This window comes from Magallana gigas, chromosome 4 (assembly GCF_963853765.1).
Source record: "Magallana gigas chromosome 4, xbMagGiga1.1, whole genome shotgun sequence".
In the NCBI taxonomy this organism is placed as follows: domain Eukaryota; kingdom Metazoa; phylum Mollusca; class Bivalvia; order Ostreida; family Ostreidae; genus Magallana; species Magallana gigas.
In genome coordinates this window covers 4,893,643-4,910,004 of record NC_088856.1, presented here as the reverse complement: position 1 = coordinate 4,910,004, position 16,362 = coordinate 4,893,643, and the positions used below count along the sequence as shown (strand labels likewise).

Below are 16,362 nucleotides of genomic sequence, written 5' to 3'. Positions count from 1 at the left end.
TAAACTTGAAGCCATTTTAAAATTACATCGCTCAGAGTTTGATACGGATGATCAGGTTACATTAACACAATTTCCTCTGCACTATACTGTTGGTGTTGTCGGGACGGTTAACATGCACAGTATTGAATCTTAAAAACCGGGTGTACATCTTGTACGTAAGTATTGATATGTTATACATGTACTTTTGATTTCGCAAATAATCCCGACCTCTCGTAGATAATACAGTGTATAAGCTAACGATCCCCCTAACTTTTTTAATGTACACGTTGTTTAATTCAAGTCTTAAAAAAAAGACAGATATATGCACTGAACCTTTCTGAAAATGGCTTTAAAGATTCATGTCGATAGGTAATGCTAACATAGCTTCAATTTTTATCAAATTCTATGACTCAGTGCTGTAATCATTACGAAAGCCTATTAAATAGTATCAGTTATGTTACTGAAAATAAGATTTAGGGCGTAATAACGCACACAGGCGTAATGACGCTTTCTCAAAAAGCGTTTAAATGCTGAAAAAATCCATTAATGACGCCTTCAGTTTCTGAAAGACTTTGTAACACCTTTTCAAAATAACGCGAATAAAGGGGTAAAACACTTTTAAAACGTTTTTCGTTGTAACGCCATTAAGAAAGGCACATTAACGCGACGAAAAGCCGGTATGATCCAAAAAGGGCATTATAAAGTCTTTTTCTACAGACACTATTCGCTTCTCTGAAGGCGTAGTGACTCCTTTTTTCTACGGAAGCGCATAAGGGACTAAAGTTTTTGAGTTTATTTTATGACATATAACATTTACATACTTTTTACGCTATTACCAACAGATAAATTAATATGCTTTTTTATTCAAACACATATTTCGTACTGTATTGATGTGGGTTTACATTAATGAATCACCTATCGTTATTGATCTGTTTTCTTGAGATCAACAATAACGACTTAACAAAATACAGATTGAGAGAGTTAAAATAGTAATGTTAGAAAAAGATATAGTCATAGATGTATCAGGAAAGAAATTTTGACAAAAATTCAAAGATAATAGTGATATCGACTTCAAGTTCTGTTTTCATTTTTTATATATACATTGCGTTTATTATTTGCGAAAATATTGTCGAATAAACTACATAGGCGTTAGACTTCTGATGAATCTGTAACCAGCAGACCAACTTTGACAGACACATTTGCAATCATTGCATTTTTTGGCTCAATTTCACAAGCGCTTAATTGTGTAAAAAAAATCCAATAGTGTAATTATAACACGCAATGGGGAAAATGCTAATACATGTACAACTCTCTTTTACGATCACACACAATCATATATGATATGTTGGCATTTATTTACTTCTATAAACCGCGTCTGAATATTGCTTGCCGACCAAAAAATCGTTTAACATCACAAAATACTACGTACTAGTTTCGAGTAACAGGCACGTAGCATCGTTTTTGAAAGTGGGGGGGGGGGCAGACTCATCCGAAAAATCTTGACCCCCCCCCCCCAAAAAAAAGGTGGGGGGGCCAACTCCATGATAATTCAATTACTAATAAGTAAATTTTAAAAAATTTGTTGCTTGGACAAAAAGTGTGTGTGTGGGGGGGGGGGGGGGGGGCTGATGCTACGTGCCTGAGTCAAATAAGTGCACATCATTTGATAACGTTTAACGTATGGTGTTTTGGGAAATCTTTAAATATTGCAGGTTACGATATGTGAAACTGAGCTTAAATTATCTGTTAAATAAGGGGTAGCTTTCTGAAATTTGTTTGATTTTAATTTTTACATTCTGCACAAGACTGGTTCATAGGGTTTCATAATGTGAAACGACTTTTCCAGTCGGCGAGCAATATGTGGTCACTGTTTATGCACATAAAAGAAAATAAAGGATGGTATATATGGAAAGATAGAATTGTAGTTAGCGTTTCCCCATTGCATTTTGTCTGAAAGTAAATATTTTTTCAAATGATAATTAAATCACATTAATTAAATGCGTAGTTAGAGGTAACAGCAGTGATCATAAAACAATAAATCTCAGTCAGAGTGCTTATATATTTTCTACTTTTCCTTTAATAACAACTTTAATGATAAAAATATATTTAATTTTTTTTTCTTATTTTAGACATTTAAATGACTTTGCCAAAGAGTTTGAATGGATGAAAATCATGAATAAAAATAAAAGTGATATGTACACATTGATGCATAATTTTGAGACTTTGAAGACCCATCTCAAAATTCACTGTGCAAGATTTCTAGGGAATATTTTGGAACAGTGGCATCATGATATAGAGAATATTAAGAAGAGTGAAACCTTTGGACTACTCAATGAACACTGTCAGGAAGAAATAGTGAAACGAAATAGTTTTGTTTTAAGCATACCTGTGTTGTGTGAAGTTTTGCTTCAAGGAAATATGTGCACTGGGCATAAAAACATACACGAAACACATGAAAACTTTCAATTGAGAATCACTGACATGCAGCCTTTTTATGACGATATTATTTCACTAAATCTAATCTGGAAAACTCATATTGTTGATAACCACCATGAAACAATGACTTCAGATGTGATGAAACAGTTATGTGAAAAATTTTGGGAAATAGGAGTGAGAATGGCTGAAAGATTTCCTCAGATTGGAAAAACGTACTTAGATAGTATTCAGCCACTTAGACCAGATGGTAAATTAAAAAACAAACAAACAGAAACACGCTTAATTGATTAATCAAGCATTTTAACAAAATATCAAACCAAAATGGTATTTTTAGGACAAATGATAGTTGTTTTTTTTTTTACCTCCGGCACTGCAGAGTTCCCATTACAAGAATATTTCTGTTCGTTTTAAATAATGTTTTTAAATAAATTAAATTAGGTATTAAATAATTTTACAATATATTTTAACTGATATGTATAGTGCTGATAAAGCTGTGCCCCGTGTGGATGTACTTCAAAAAATTTATCAAAGTCAATACTTATCCTCATTTCTCCTTTCGATGAAATTAAGTTTAAATACTGAAGATTAGCTCAACTTTACAGAATGTGTGCTGTTTTTGAAATTTAGACAGCCAACATGAAAAAATATTGAAATTCTAGTTTTGGTTTCAAATATATTCTATTGAATCTAGAGCAAGAGGAACAAAAAATTTTTAAAAGAAAGTGTGATGAGTTGTAAATTTTTTGAGATAAAGTAATTGCCAATACGCAAGGAAATTGTTTATTTTTTTTTTATTATACCTTTACATAAGTTTCACTATATAAGAGATAATCAAAATGTTTTCCGATAACTTATACCCTGCTAAGCAGACTGATTCGATGTAAAAAGACACGTCTGTCAAATAAATTTATACACATCTGACTAGTTAATTAGTCTTTGAATTAGGCTTGGAACCATATTACCGTACGAAATGATAATTGAAAATGGCGACTATCAGTTATATTATTAATATGAACTTGTTTTATTCATAATTTGTATAGCAGTTATACCATTAAGGACGCAAATAACAAGAGCATTAGCCAAGCCTCTCTCCTGAGTCCTTTAATAGTATACTTGTATCTCACATTCCAGTCATATTTTAAGTTAGTTTGGCAAAACTAGATTTTTCAATTTTGCTTCTCAAATAAAATTAACCCCAGGAGAAAAAAAATCATAAATTTTCTTTGAAAACTGTTGTTTTTTACTATTGGTGAAATATAGAAAATAATTCACAGTCCTTCAAGGTAGGTATTATTCATTTTAATAAAAAAAACCTTAATTGTATTTAATTGTATTGAATTGAATTGTATTCCAAAGAAAATACAATGATTGTATTATTTGTCCTTAAGTTATGAAAAACGAATTGCATGAATATTGAATATTCATGATGGGTTTTTTTATGTTTTTTAAAATTTTGTTTAAATATCAAAAATACTATTTTTTTTCTCAAAGAGTGACAATTATTTATGTTCGTTTATTGTAGACATTCAGCATACATATAACTTAAAGATCTTTTTAAATATCAATAAACCTCCTTAACAAAGTCATTCATTTATTTGACAGAAACTACAAGTGAGATTTTGACAGCGCAAATAGGAAATCGAAATACAATGAGCATAAAATTTGGAAAACAAATGGATGCACCTTTTTTCATTGAACAAATTGGAAATAAAAACAAAATGATAATTCAGCTCGATGATCGCCGTCAGTCAGAACAATTAGAGCTTCAATCAACTGGAGAAGGTCAATTAGTATAACATTTATATTATAATTTACACCCACACACCCACCCACCCTGTAATAAAGAAACCGTTTTTTATCATTCTACATGTATCTTGTCGACAATTATATTATATTTACTGAGTTTTATGGGGGAACTGATAATACCTATTTGGTACATAATATTAAGAAGCCAATTTCTAATGCCAGTCGACCGATAATTTTTTTCAGTAAGTCTGAGAATGGTTTTAAGATCCAACGATACACCAGAATGGAAAAAAATCACGGAAAACGCGATGAAAACCAACCTTGTCAATCTCAATTCTAATCCTGTGCTAAAGGAAAACGACATTGTAGTTGACAGTTTTGAAAAAGGTTGCCTGGTTGTAAGCTTTAACAAAGCATATGGATATCCAATAACGGACTGTCTCAAAATACTCTTCAATGAACTATTTCAAGTTCTAGATGTCGAAGCTACATTGCAGAACTACAGTATCTCGTCAATACGAGTTAGTGGATATATTTATTACCCTGAGAATTTTCCATATGGTAAAGCTTTTTATATCTATCTATCTATCTATCTATCTATCTATCTATCTATCTATCTATCTATCTATCTATCTGTTATAAAATGTAACAAAAATTTACACAAAATTGATTCATATGCAATTTTAATTCCAGGCAAAACATGCCAAGATATGTTCATCATTCGGCATATTTCGTGGAAAAACGCTTCAACCCTGTGCGATATAGACATATACGTCAATAATATGATGAAACACCTTATTCAAAACAAATGTTCAACCGATGGTAAGTTAACCAGAGACTAAAAGACAGAGAATTGGACAGAAAAACAATACATTACAAAGAACAAATTGAATGCTTCCCTGACAACATATATATCTCTGTTATATACAAGGTCATGTTCACCCCTGTTATTTTCACCCGATTTATACTATAAACAGTATTAGAATTCTGATGACTTGTTTGAAGTTTATGTATTTTGTCAAAAACCAATTGCAGTTAACGAACAACTTAATCTTCAAATCAAATGGGATCAGGATTTAAGCATGGCTGCATCCATCATTCCATTCAGTTCCACTGCAAATCGACTTCTATTTGAGGAAATGAAAACAGCTAAACTGGAATTGCAAAATTGGACGGAATATGACAATGCAATATACTTAATTTTCAAATGTACTGGAAAGTTTTCCTATCTGAGCTACGTTGAGGAAGGAGGAGCAATCTACAACACCACGAAGTTGCTTTTCAGCAGTGTGTCAACTTTGCTTTTGCGATTATCTGTTTTTCTGGATACGACTTTTGTCAATGACTCAGGATTTGGCCAAGGTAGAAATTATAAATCATAGAAATAGGATTGAATACATGGTTAAGGGTTAAATAAATAAAACGTAATGATAGTTCTCACTCATTATAACTAACTAGTATCTCTTCAAATGATGTAACATGTACATTGGTTTTAAATGAATTGCTACAGGTATATAATGCATAACCAAATAAGATTGCTTTCTTGATTTAAAAGGTCTGGTATTTCACATCAACCCGTCGTCAAAAGTTTCGGAGGCTTTGGCTTCAGGGACATTTTCAAAAGTCGTTACGGCAATGATAGGAGGCAAGGACACATCTGTTTTCAGAAACGTTGAAGACTTAAAGATTAAAGCTATTCTTGAATATTGCGACGGTATGCTCTTCAAATTAAGTACTTTAAGTAAAAATATTAGAATATGATCTTTAGCATAAATTTACTCAAGTAGTTTGAATTAACTATTCTTTTTAGGGCGTCAATTAACTGTCAATAATTTTTCTTAAACAATAGCACCAAAAGAAGACATATTGTCGTCAGAACAAAAAGAAAGTTTAGTAAAAACATCTAAAGATCGTGATTTATCAGGAGACGCCATGGAGGAAGAATCAATCATTGACCCTTTTTTCCGGGCTTGGGAAATAGGAAATCCAAACATAGTTCTTCGGTTACTTGAAGAAGGAAGGAATCCTAATTTACGAAATAAAAAGCTTCAAACTCCCTTACATTTAGCATCAGAAGGAAATTTTCTTCGTATTACCGAGAAGCTATTACTTTGTGGCGCTGAGATAGATGCCACTGATAAGAATCTTGATACACCACTTATTTTAGCTGCTCGCAATGGACATTGGAAAATAGTATCAACTCTTTTAAATAAAGGAAGCAATGTTGAACTCAGTGATAAAAATAATCGTTCCCCTTTGTACGTTGCGGCTAAATATGGACACCGTTATGCTTTAACTACTTTATTAAAATTTGGTGCATTAGTGAATTCTACTGGGGACAACGAAGAAACTCCTTTACATGTCGCATGCAGGAAGGGACATGATGAAATAGTTCATGACTTACTGATGTACGGAGCCGATGTTAATAGCGTCGATAAACGTGGCAACACGCCCCTGCATACAGCATTGCTAGGAATGGCGAATGAATATCACGGTAGCGAAATGGTGGAAAATTTGTTAAGCAGAGGTGCCCTTGTCAATAAGAAAAACAATACTGCAAAAACACCTCTTTGTATTGCTTCAGAAAATGGTCTAATAGATGTAACTCAAATTTTGGTGAAAGCCTTTGCAGACACTAACCTTCAGGATAGTGAAAACGATTTACCTCTCCATTTGGCAACCAGAAATGGGCACACTGATATTGTAGAAATACTATTAAAATCTTCAAATAACATTGATAGATGTAATGCGAAAGGAATTACACCAAGAATGCTAGCGAAAAATCATGAAGATATCTTAAAGATCGTTGATGCTTTTGAAAGGACAGAAGGTAATTTTTTATCATATATTATCATACATATTTCAAGTTTTATGATATACCTCATTGTAATTGAGCAACTCAACCAAATTAATTTTTGTAGTTTTACATCAGATTCTGTAAAATCAAACACATCGCATGTTTATCTCTCTATTTTTTTCTGAGCTGAACGAAAAAGGTGTAATATATTACCGGAAATCTACTTCAAATATATGAAAAAATTATTTAAAAACAAACTGAGACCCTTATTTATTTTAAAGGTTTTTTGAGGTGATAATTAAGGTTTAATTAGGCAATGTAAACAATGCGAACAGTTTCACATTTTAAAATAAACATTGAAACACAATTATTCTTTTTATTAACTATAATCTGTTTAACTTTACAGATATTTCCTTTACCCCTGCAATGAATTTTGCAAGGAGAGGTTTGGTAGGCGACCTTTTACCTTACATAGAGCAGAATGAGGAGTTGGATACAAAAGACAACAAAGGAAGATCTCTCTTGTATGCTGCATCCTGTAATGGACATACAGAAATTGTTAGGTTACTGATTAATGCCAAGGTTAATGTAAACGCATGCGATTTCATGAACAAATCTCCGTTAAGCATAGCTGCGGAGAACAAGTATTATTCAATAGTGGAATGTTTGCTTGACGCAGGGGCAGATGTAAACATAGTCGACAGTTTTGGGAGAACGTTACTTCATTATGCTGTAGATAGTAACGAAATTGTAAATATAATACTACAACAAAGTCATTATATTTACAAAGCAGATGTGGACGGAAAAACACCTCTTCACTTCTGTGGAATATATGGTAATGCTAGTATTGCAAATGATTTACTCACTGCCATGGCTAGTATTGATGTTAATCAATGCGATCTCCAAAAGAGTTCACCTTTGCATGAGGCAATCAAGAGCCAACAACTTGATGTAGCAGACTTCCTTTTATCGCATGGGGCAAATTCTAATTTTCCAGATTCTAGTGGTAGAACACCATTGCATTTAGCTGCAGAAATTGGTAGCCTTGCAGCTTCAAATATGTTGTTAAAAAGCGGAGGAAACGTCAACGAACGCAATAGTTTACTTCAAACACCTGCATTTCTTGCCGCAAGTTTGGGCAGAAGTGTTCTATTAACCTTAATTAAGAATGGAGCAGATATCAACGTGCCGGATGAAAAAGGTCGAACCCCTTTGCATGTCTCCCTAGAAAATGGGCATATTTTTGTCATTAAAATTCTGATCGAACACAATGCTACTGTGAATTCAAAAGACAAAGAAGGAAAAACCCCTTTACATTTGGCATCCAAATTGGGCAATTTAAACGCAGCATCTATTTTGCTTAAAGCAAATGCTATCGTGAACGCGGCGGATAGCAATCGGTGTACACCCCTTCATTATTGTACATCGAGTGTTCTGTTAAAATTGTTGATAAAAAACGGTGCTTTTGTAAACTCCAAAGATGCTGATGGAAAGACTCCCCTTCACAAAGCAGTTGAATTTCTTTGCAGGTCAGACTTGACTTCGAATGCAACAAGTGAATATCTCACAATCGTTAATGAGCTCTTGTCAAATGATGCAAATATTGTTCTAAGAGATAATGACAACGAAACCGTCATTCATAAGGTTGTACACGCATCCAACTATCATTTATTGATAGAAGTGTTAGGGTTTGATTTCGATCCCGACGAAAAGGATCCCTTAGTAATTATAGTAGGCGACTGTTTAAAACAAAGTGACAACAGTGTTGTCACTGATATTCTCAAGCGATGGGTATGTATTCAACAAACAAGAGAAGAAAGTGAACAAACTGGGAGTATATACACACAGGAGGAAGAACTTTGTCCTTCTTATTTGTGGCACCAGCACGAAGAATGGCTTCGAAAACATAGTAAGAACGCATTGTGTGTAGTGCACATTTATGGCAATTCTGTTCGTAATACCTAAATATAAAATGTATGATGAACACTAATACATATAATGATAAAACTAATGCATATATGATACTAAATTTTTTTCTTTAATTTTAGAGAATGTAAGAAGAGCCAATGTTCTTCAAAGAATAATGTCAATTGAAAAAGGTAAAACTCAAGTTTTTTAATCTCATACGCAATGCATATTCCTGTATTCACGTGAACCTTCACCTCGGGGACTATTTTTACTATCTATAAAGACATGCCAGTGCATAATGAATGGATTTTTTTCTAGCATCGTTTTGCTAAATAACCCCCCCCCCCCAAAAAAAAAAGAAAAAAACGAAAAAAAAAAAAACCAGAAAACAATGCATCACGAACTTTGTTGATGATGTTCAAAAATATGCTTTCGGTCTATCCCTTCTCGTGATACAATTACTCAAGAAGAGAGCATACGATATTTGAAAACTGATAAATTATTATCAGTTATGCAAAACAATTACTTTTGGAATAAGCAGATTCATTATGAAACTAAAACTGTTTATAATGTAGTTTATAATGTTCTTTTGTATACTTTCTTGTAATTTATTTCTTTTGTCCTGAAGAAAGGACTGGTTATCCCGAAAATTTGACAATATCTATTGTTCGTGTCGTTAGCCATTTTTAGAGCTTTATATATATATATATATATATATATATATATATATATATATATATATATATATATATATATATATATATACTAGACTTTGACCCGTGCGTGGACGGGTTGACATTGGATATCGGACATTTACGAAAAAGAGATCGACACACCTTATTATTGACATTTACATAACAAAGCTATAAGCCTACAATAATGCTATCAATTTTACTACACTTTCATTGGTTTGAATAATCTAACTGTTTCTCGGGAAAGGTATGGTGTTCCGATGGGGCCACTTCGACCTTCGCACTTTCGCCTTTAGGTTGAGGTGCGCGAGTGCGAAGTTGCGAAGGCGAAGAAGCGATACTACTATTGCTCTCCGCCATCGCAAATTCGCACTCTCATCTTCGCGCTTTCGGCATTGTGGAGCTCTCTATTGTTTAAAGACAATTTTAGCTGTATATTCGCACTCTCACACTTTCGCCTTCGCAACTTCGCACTCTCGCATCTTCGACCTAAAGGTTAAACTGCGAAGGTCGAAGTGACCCCATCGGAACACCATAGAAAGGCCCTTACCACAGTTACCCGTAATGTAGCAGACAATTGCAGAATCGCTCCAGAACGATTTTGAAGAGAGTTAATGATGTTGCCTTGAAAATAACAGACAAATTCATCACAACAAACCTTTTCGAGACTGCAAATACCTTTCAAATAAAAAATTTAATCCATAGGACTGGGTCCGTAGGACATTGTTCATTTTAACGATAAAACATATTCGATCTTCACTCTCCTAACAAATTTAATGTAACTTTTTTGCATGTAATCAAATATTTTTTGTCATCACGAAGACAAAAGTAAGTACTTAGTTGTTATTTCATACTTTCTCTCATGAGAAATCAATAATATATATAAACAGAATATATAGCAAAAGTCCAATGAAAGTTTACCCGTATTTGTATTATCATTCCTGAGTTTATTCATGCAGATGTGATGGTGTTGAAACATAAACTTGAGATCCCGTTAGCGTGAATGTATTGCGCAAACGCAAGATTGTAAAATTCAAAAAACCCAGGTGATTTCCGGGATTTATTGAGGAATTTTCGTTGATTATTAATTAGCGAAGATTACCTGAGAAAAAATAAAAACAAATTGGTAATCTTCAAGTACCAATGATGTTTAAAATATATAAAACAAAGGACAGTATTCTTCCGATTTCTCGGTATAAAAGACCAAAAATTCGAGTCTATTATTTTAATATAGTAGTATATATATATATATATATATATATATATATATATATATATATATATATATATATATATATATATATATGTTATATATATGTTATATATATAACATATAGGTTGTAAAATGTGTCCAATTTCTTTGATACATTAAGTTATACAGTCTACACAATCATGTAACATTTAAGATCTCATTTTGATATATATCGTCAACTCATCTTTTTATATATATATATTACAAGACTTGAGTGGACTGGAGGGAAGAAAACGAAAGGACTCTATAAAGGAATCAGCTCTTGTTGAACCTTTGGAAAAAATATTGAAGGTGGAAGGTGAATTAAAAGCTTTATAAATTAATTTAGTGAAAATAAAACAAAAGAAGAATTATTTTAAAATATTAATGATCAACACTGAAATACCTTTCTTGTGTTGATACATTAAATGTCATGGAAGGGGAACACTGAAAAGCCTTGAATTACATGCTTGGCATTACAATAGTGTATCTGAATTATGTTAATTTATTTAGAAGAGCTAAGGCATAATTTTGAATGAATACAGATCTATAATTACACAGTTTTGAATGAATATATTTGTATATTATTGGTGAGTTGATTTTAATTAACTGTCTAATACATCAACTGTTTGCACCTCAGCACAAATTATGATTAGAAAATAATTATCATTTGCAAGACAAATTCGATGTACTGTTTTTAGAAATATTTTTTGAAAGAAACCTTATGATTACCTTGAAAATAGACCTATGTAAAATGCTACGAAAATGTTTCTTCTCTATTCGTATATAATTTATCGCAATACTTAGAAAAGCTTGTTCAATGACACTAAACTAATAGAGAAATAAGACTAATTCGCAGTAATTTATTACGAAAGATCCCCATTCTACAGATGTAACAAACTGAATCGAGATCAGACTATCCCACTTGAAAATAGAACCAGAACTGGCCTAAACTCTATTAAATGATTTGTCTGTAAAAGCTATTTGTGTTTGTTTAAAATACTTGGGTATAATATAATTTAATAACGCAAGAATCTAATTTCCAGCTCAAATATTTCAATTACTGATACACAATGCAACGTAGAGTTTGATGACGTTAATTCTGTTTTTTATTCAAAACAAATTTTGGTTTTTACGTTTACAGCTCAGAACTCTAATTGGAAAAGCCCGATAAGTGAATGCTACTATTTATATCACAACAAAGAAATAATTATTAATTCAATAAAAGCTTAGAAAATACTTGCCATGCGAAAATACAGATTGTTGATTTAAAAGGACTATAGTTTTTGGAATTGGCATTTTTACATTTATTTGTGTTTCAAGTTATTAACGCAAGTTTTAGCTCATTCTTCTGTATAAGGATTTATTATGCATCAAACATTGATATCATGAAAGGGTGTACATTTTTTGAATTACTTTTTCTATACTTAATATGTAGTTGTAAATGTGTAGTATGTGTTTAAATATTAAAATATGCAAACTTAAGTATTATAATTTTAGTTGTTTTTTCCGTTTCATTTACTCATTTTTTGGCTGCATCTCTTTCCAAAAGCCACGGTATGCCAAGAATGATTGGGTGATGTTTTGCAGCCATATAATTTTTAATCCCCTCTCTTATTAGAGAATGGTTTAATATTTCGCAGCATTAATATTTTGAACCCCTTTTTTAATGAAAATTTGGAAGTAGGTGGGGGGGGGGCTTTAATATTTCGTGGCCGTAATATCTTGAACCTGCTCTCTAAGAGCAAATAAAATCAGACAGAGCGAAGGGAAGGGTCAGTATTTTACGGCCATGATATTTAAAACCCCCGCCCTCTCCAATAAGCACTGAAAATAGGAAGGAGGGGGGTTTAAAATCTATATATCTCGCGGTCGTTAATATCTTGAAATTTATGGATTGAATATCGTTTGACTTGCTGTCAAAGTGTACGTTTATCGTAACTTCGAATAATTATACTTCGCTGTTTTAGCATTCCTGATCATAGATTATTTTTATAGCAATCTCTTCAAACAATTTCTTAATGCACAAAAATCATAGAGAAAAAAATTCCTTTTGATATTTTGGTCTCTGTTGTATATTTAATGATTTCATCTGGACATTTAAAGCGTCTGAATAATATTAACTATTCTTTAATTTGTATGATACACTTATTTTTATATTGGAAAATGTTCCATCTATTACCTCAGTGATATGATGTCCTCAGCAACGAGTTACATTTCCTGTACAGGGGGTAAATATCTTTTTCTTGAACAAAAAATTGGTTGCTATACAAAGAGATACATTCATCAGTTGCGAATTGATTAGAAAATTCCAACATTTATTTCTTATTCCGTCAAGCCGCGTTCCATTACTATTAAAAGGCGTACATCTGCCGTAAATACTAGTATCGTAGTGCGTTAAGGCCTGACACATATCTTTGACGACAAGCTTATGCACATACGCATACAAATAATAAGATAGATAGATAGATAGATAGATAGATAGATAGATAGATAGATAGATAGATAGACGCAAAGTATTTTTGTTTTGATAGTTTACAGGACATTGGTTACATTTCTGTTCCTGTTCAGTGATAAATCACAGAACAGAACTTACTGAAATGTTTAATTAAAATTTAAAGGATATATACTGCATTATAGCTAACCGGATATGTTCAGAAGTAGGGTTTAAAATATTATGGCCAAGAAACACTGACCTTCTCCCTCTCCCTGACTGATTTTAATTTGCTATTAGAGTTACCTAAAACATCTGATGCATCAGTATGGACCATATATTTTGATCAGGAAAAAAGTCTCCTGAACAATGACATCCAAAACATGTAAATTTTCATATTTGTCCTGGAATTTCTTTTTAAGTTAAAAGGACAAAACCACGCATCTAGCATCAATACCTGTATGTATTTAGGCGCGAAATATTGACTTATTTTGCACCCTATCTCTCCAAACATGATAACTGTAGATATTTGCATACCACAATTATTTCGACTTTATTTTATATAGTCGATAACTTCTTTATTTGATGGGATGAGATCCATGAAATCGAACAAATGTGTCAGGATATAACGTATTTTATAAGGAAAATTATTTAAGACTTCATAAAAAATTAGCACTAAAAACGCCTTTTATTCTTTAGCAGATCTTGACATTGTAAAGCTTTGTTCTAAATCAAATATGAACCGAGGTTATTGTAGAAGTATATATTTTTTACAGAAATAAACTGATTTTGGCGTAATAAATATAAATATGTAGAGTTTATAGCACTATTTTGTGTACTTAACCAATTCAAACATATTTTTGCATGATATATCTACATTGAAGTAACATTAAGAGGAGAATGTCAACACTATATTTCTCCAACTTCCTTTAATTTTATTATGGTGTTCCTTAAGGATGCGACGAGGAAGCGTGATGATGCAAAGGCAAAAGGGCAAAGCTGTGAAGGCAAAGGAGCGATACAACTATCCCTCCTTTGCTCTTGCAACTTCGCTTTTTCCGCACCTTCGCACCTTAATGTACGTGGAGGTCTTTAATATTGAAAAATAACTTTTTTATCTATAAAAATGGCGTCTACAAAATAGAAAAGATATTTTGAGAAGATATTTTAAACAAGTCTCAGTCTAACCTCTTTGTGCACTAATGAAATTAGAATGGTTTTGTTTAAACCATAGTATTGAACAAAGGTAAGCAGCCTTGTAAGTGTCAGATGTCTGGGAGTGCACACACATAGCAGGCGTTAAATCTAATATGGAGTATATAATAATTGGGCTTAGCCAGCACTGGAGATAACCCAGTAAAATGAACTTTTAGAAATACACGATTGTCGTCACACTGTCTAGCGCATATGTACCATTTACATCATACAGCATCAGCAGACTCTAGCAAGTAAATCCCTGCATAAAATTATATGTACGAACAAAAAAGAGGTGAAGAGCGAAAGTGTAAAATTGCAAAGGTGAGAGTGTGAAGTTTTAAAAGCGAGGAAGCGAACATAGTATTGCACCTTTGCCTTCGCAACCTCGCATCTTCGCACTAAAGACGAAAGTACGAAGGGAGAAGTGGTCCCAAAGAAACACTAATTTTAAACATTTAGTTTCGAGAAATTGATGAGTTGTTTTCTTCAAGATGGTACATGCAATTGCTAATAACTTTCATTACATCTGCAATGGTTCATTTAATTTTAATCACAAAAATTTCAAATTCATTCTTTTATGTTTATTCAATTTCGACAAATCTCGATTATTTGATGACTACAATTGGCTTCATGGTAATCAGTCTCATCTTAATACTCAAATTCAACATCTTTTTCTTGTACACTTCTCTTTGCACTTTTTCCTTATGGAACCACAACCTGGCCTGAAATTGGTGTGACAAGAAACATAATCTGCCTGACAACCAAGTTTACACGCGTCGCATACCCGTTTCCTGAGCCATTTGCCAACTTTTTTCAGAAATCCCTCCGAGATATCCACTGTCATCAGTAAAACGGAAAGAAGAAGCAAAATGGCGACCTTAAAAAAAATGATGTGGTTACTCGGCGTTATCTGTTTAACGTGTTGACTGTATTCAAGACTGTATTACTTTAATAGTAAACAAACGAAGCGTGTTTCTGTCCGTTTTCTTTAACCCTTTTTTGGCGTAGTAATTAGCAAACATTCAATCTTTTGTTGGAACGTTTTTGTTTTGATTCAAACTTATTTTTAAAAAAGTAACCCAAATGACTAGGGTTTTTGCCATGTACTTCACTTTGCTTTGAGCATACATCTTTAATGTGTTGACGATTGCTCTCATTTCTTTTTTCTGTTTTTATTTTTCAAAAGCTATTATTTAAGGAAACTTATCAGATAAAATGGAATTTATTACTGTCAATCTATGTTAATTAGATAATGGCCTCTCGATCATTATTATTTGCAAGATCCCTTATTATTTTCTCCTAAGATTTTGCTCAAGTAAAAGTTCTTACTGACAAAAACATTACCAGAGATTGAAATTGAAATTCACTGTGTGAATTCACGTGTAAAGAAATTGGAATAGAATTCAAAGAACGAATTACATATGAAGAGTCAATATGTCTTAAAATCCAGATACTAACAGATTTCTGCATGGTGTTCAAATTTCTCTTAAAAAGAAAAGTATTGTTTATGTGTATCAAACTGCATTTAATAATGGAACAATTGGTAATACAGAGAGAGAGAGAGAGAGAGAGAGAGAGAGAGAGAGAGAGAGAGAGCAATATTTACCTTGCAAGAGATTGTGCACGTTCCTCGGACAGTTTTTCTGTGGCAACTTTTAAGTATATTTATACCAAATAATTTTTATGTATATTTTTTTTATGTTTGAATAAGTCACGATCAACACGCGTTGAACATGAGCCTTAGGTTTTTTAATGATTGATCGTTACTTTACAAGCAACAATACTTTCCATTTTAACGAATGATCTGATTTGTCCCGAGTAGTCATAAAGTTAGAGTGAAAAAGGTTGTCATTCTCTCTCTCTCTCTATCTCTCTCTCTCATTTACGCATTTGTTACCTTTAGTGTATGGATCGTATTTAAAGCTAAAAAATGTAAGCCATA

At 32.5% G+C, this 16,362-nt stretch overlaps 1 protein-coding gene and 1 long non-coding RNA gene across 4 annotated transcripts; one reads left to right on the top strand and one right to left on the bottom strand.

Annotated features, from left to right (window-relative positions):
- LOC117682263 (serine/threonine-protein phosphatase 6 regulatory ankyrin repeat subunit B) lies at positions 1 to 12,388 on the top strand. 3 transcript variants are annotated; one of them, XM_034449484.2, is made up of 11 exons: positions 1 to 151; positions 2,109 to 2,662; positions 4,018 to 4,197; positions 4,405 to 4,722; positions 4,855 to 4,983; positions 5,197 to 5,523; positions 5,717 to 5,875; positions 6,011 to 6,991; positions 7,365 to 8,867; positions 9,007 to 9,057; positions 11,019 to 12,388. In XM_034449484.2, the coding sequence occupies exons 2-11, from the start codon at positions 2,143 to 2,145 to the stop codon at positions 11,126 to 11,128; spliced, it is 4,278 nt and encodes a 1,425-aa protein (XP_034305375.2). In that variant the 5' UTR covers positions 1 to 151; positions 2,109 to 2,142; the 3' UTR covers positions 11,129 to 12,388. The 3 variants fall into 3 exon arrangements, with proteins under 3 accessions (XP_034305375.2, XP_034305374.2, XP_065937071.1); XM_034449483.2 differs by having other exon boundaries at positions 1 to 155; XM_066080999.1 differs by lacking the exon at positions 2,109 to 2,662 and having other exon boundaries at positions 1 to 155; positions 11,019 to 12,387.
- Positions 12,389 to 14,962: 2,574 nt separating this feature from the next.
- LOC117682264 (uncharacterized) lies at positions 14,963 to 16,083 on the bottom strand. Its single transcript, XR_004596709.2, has 3 exons — positions 16,027 to 16,083; positions 15,879 to 15,905; positions 14,963 to 15,297 (listed from the first exon to the last, which is right to left on the bottom strand). It is a non-coding gene; the product is annotated as an uncharacterized lncRNA (long non-coding RNA).
- Between the last annotated feature and the right edge of the window lie 279 nt (positions 16,084 to 16,362).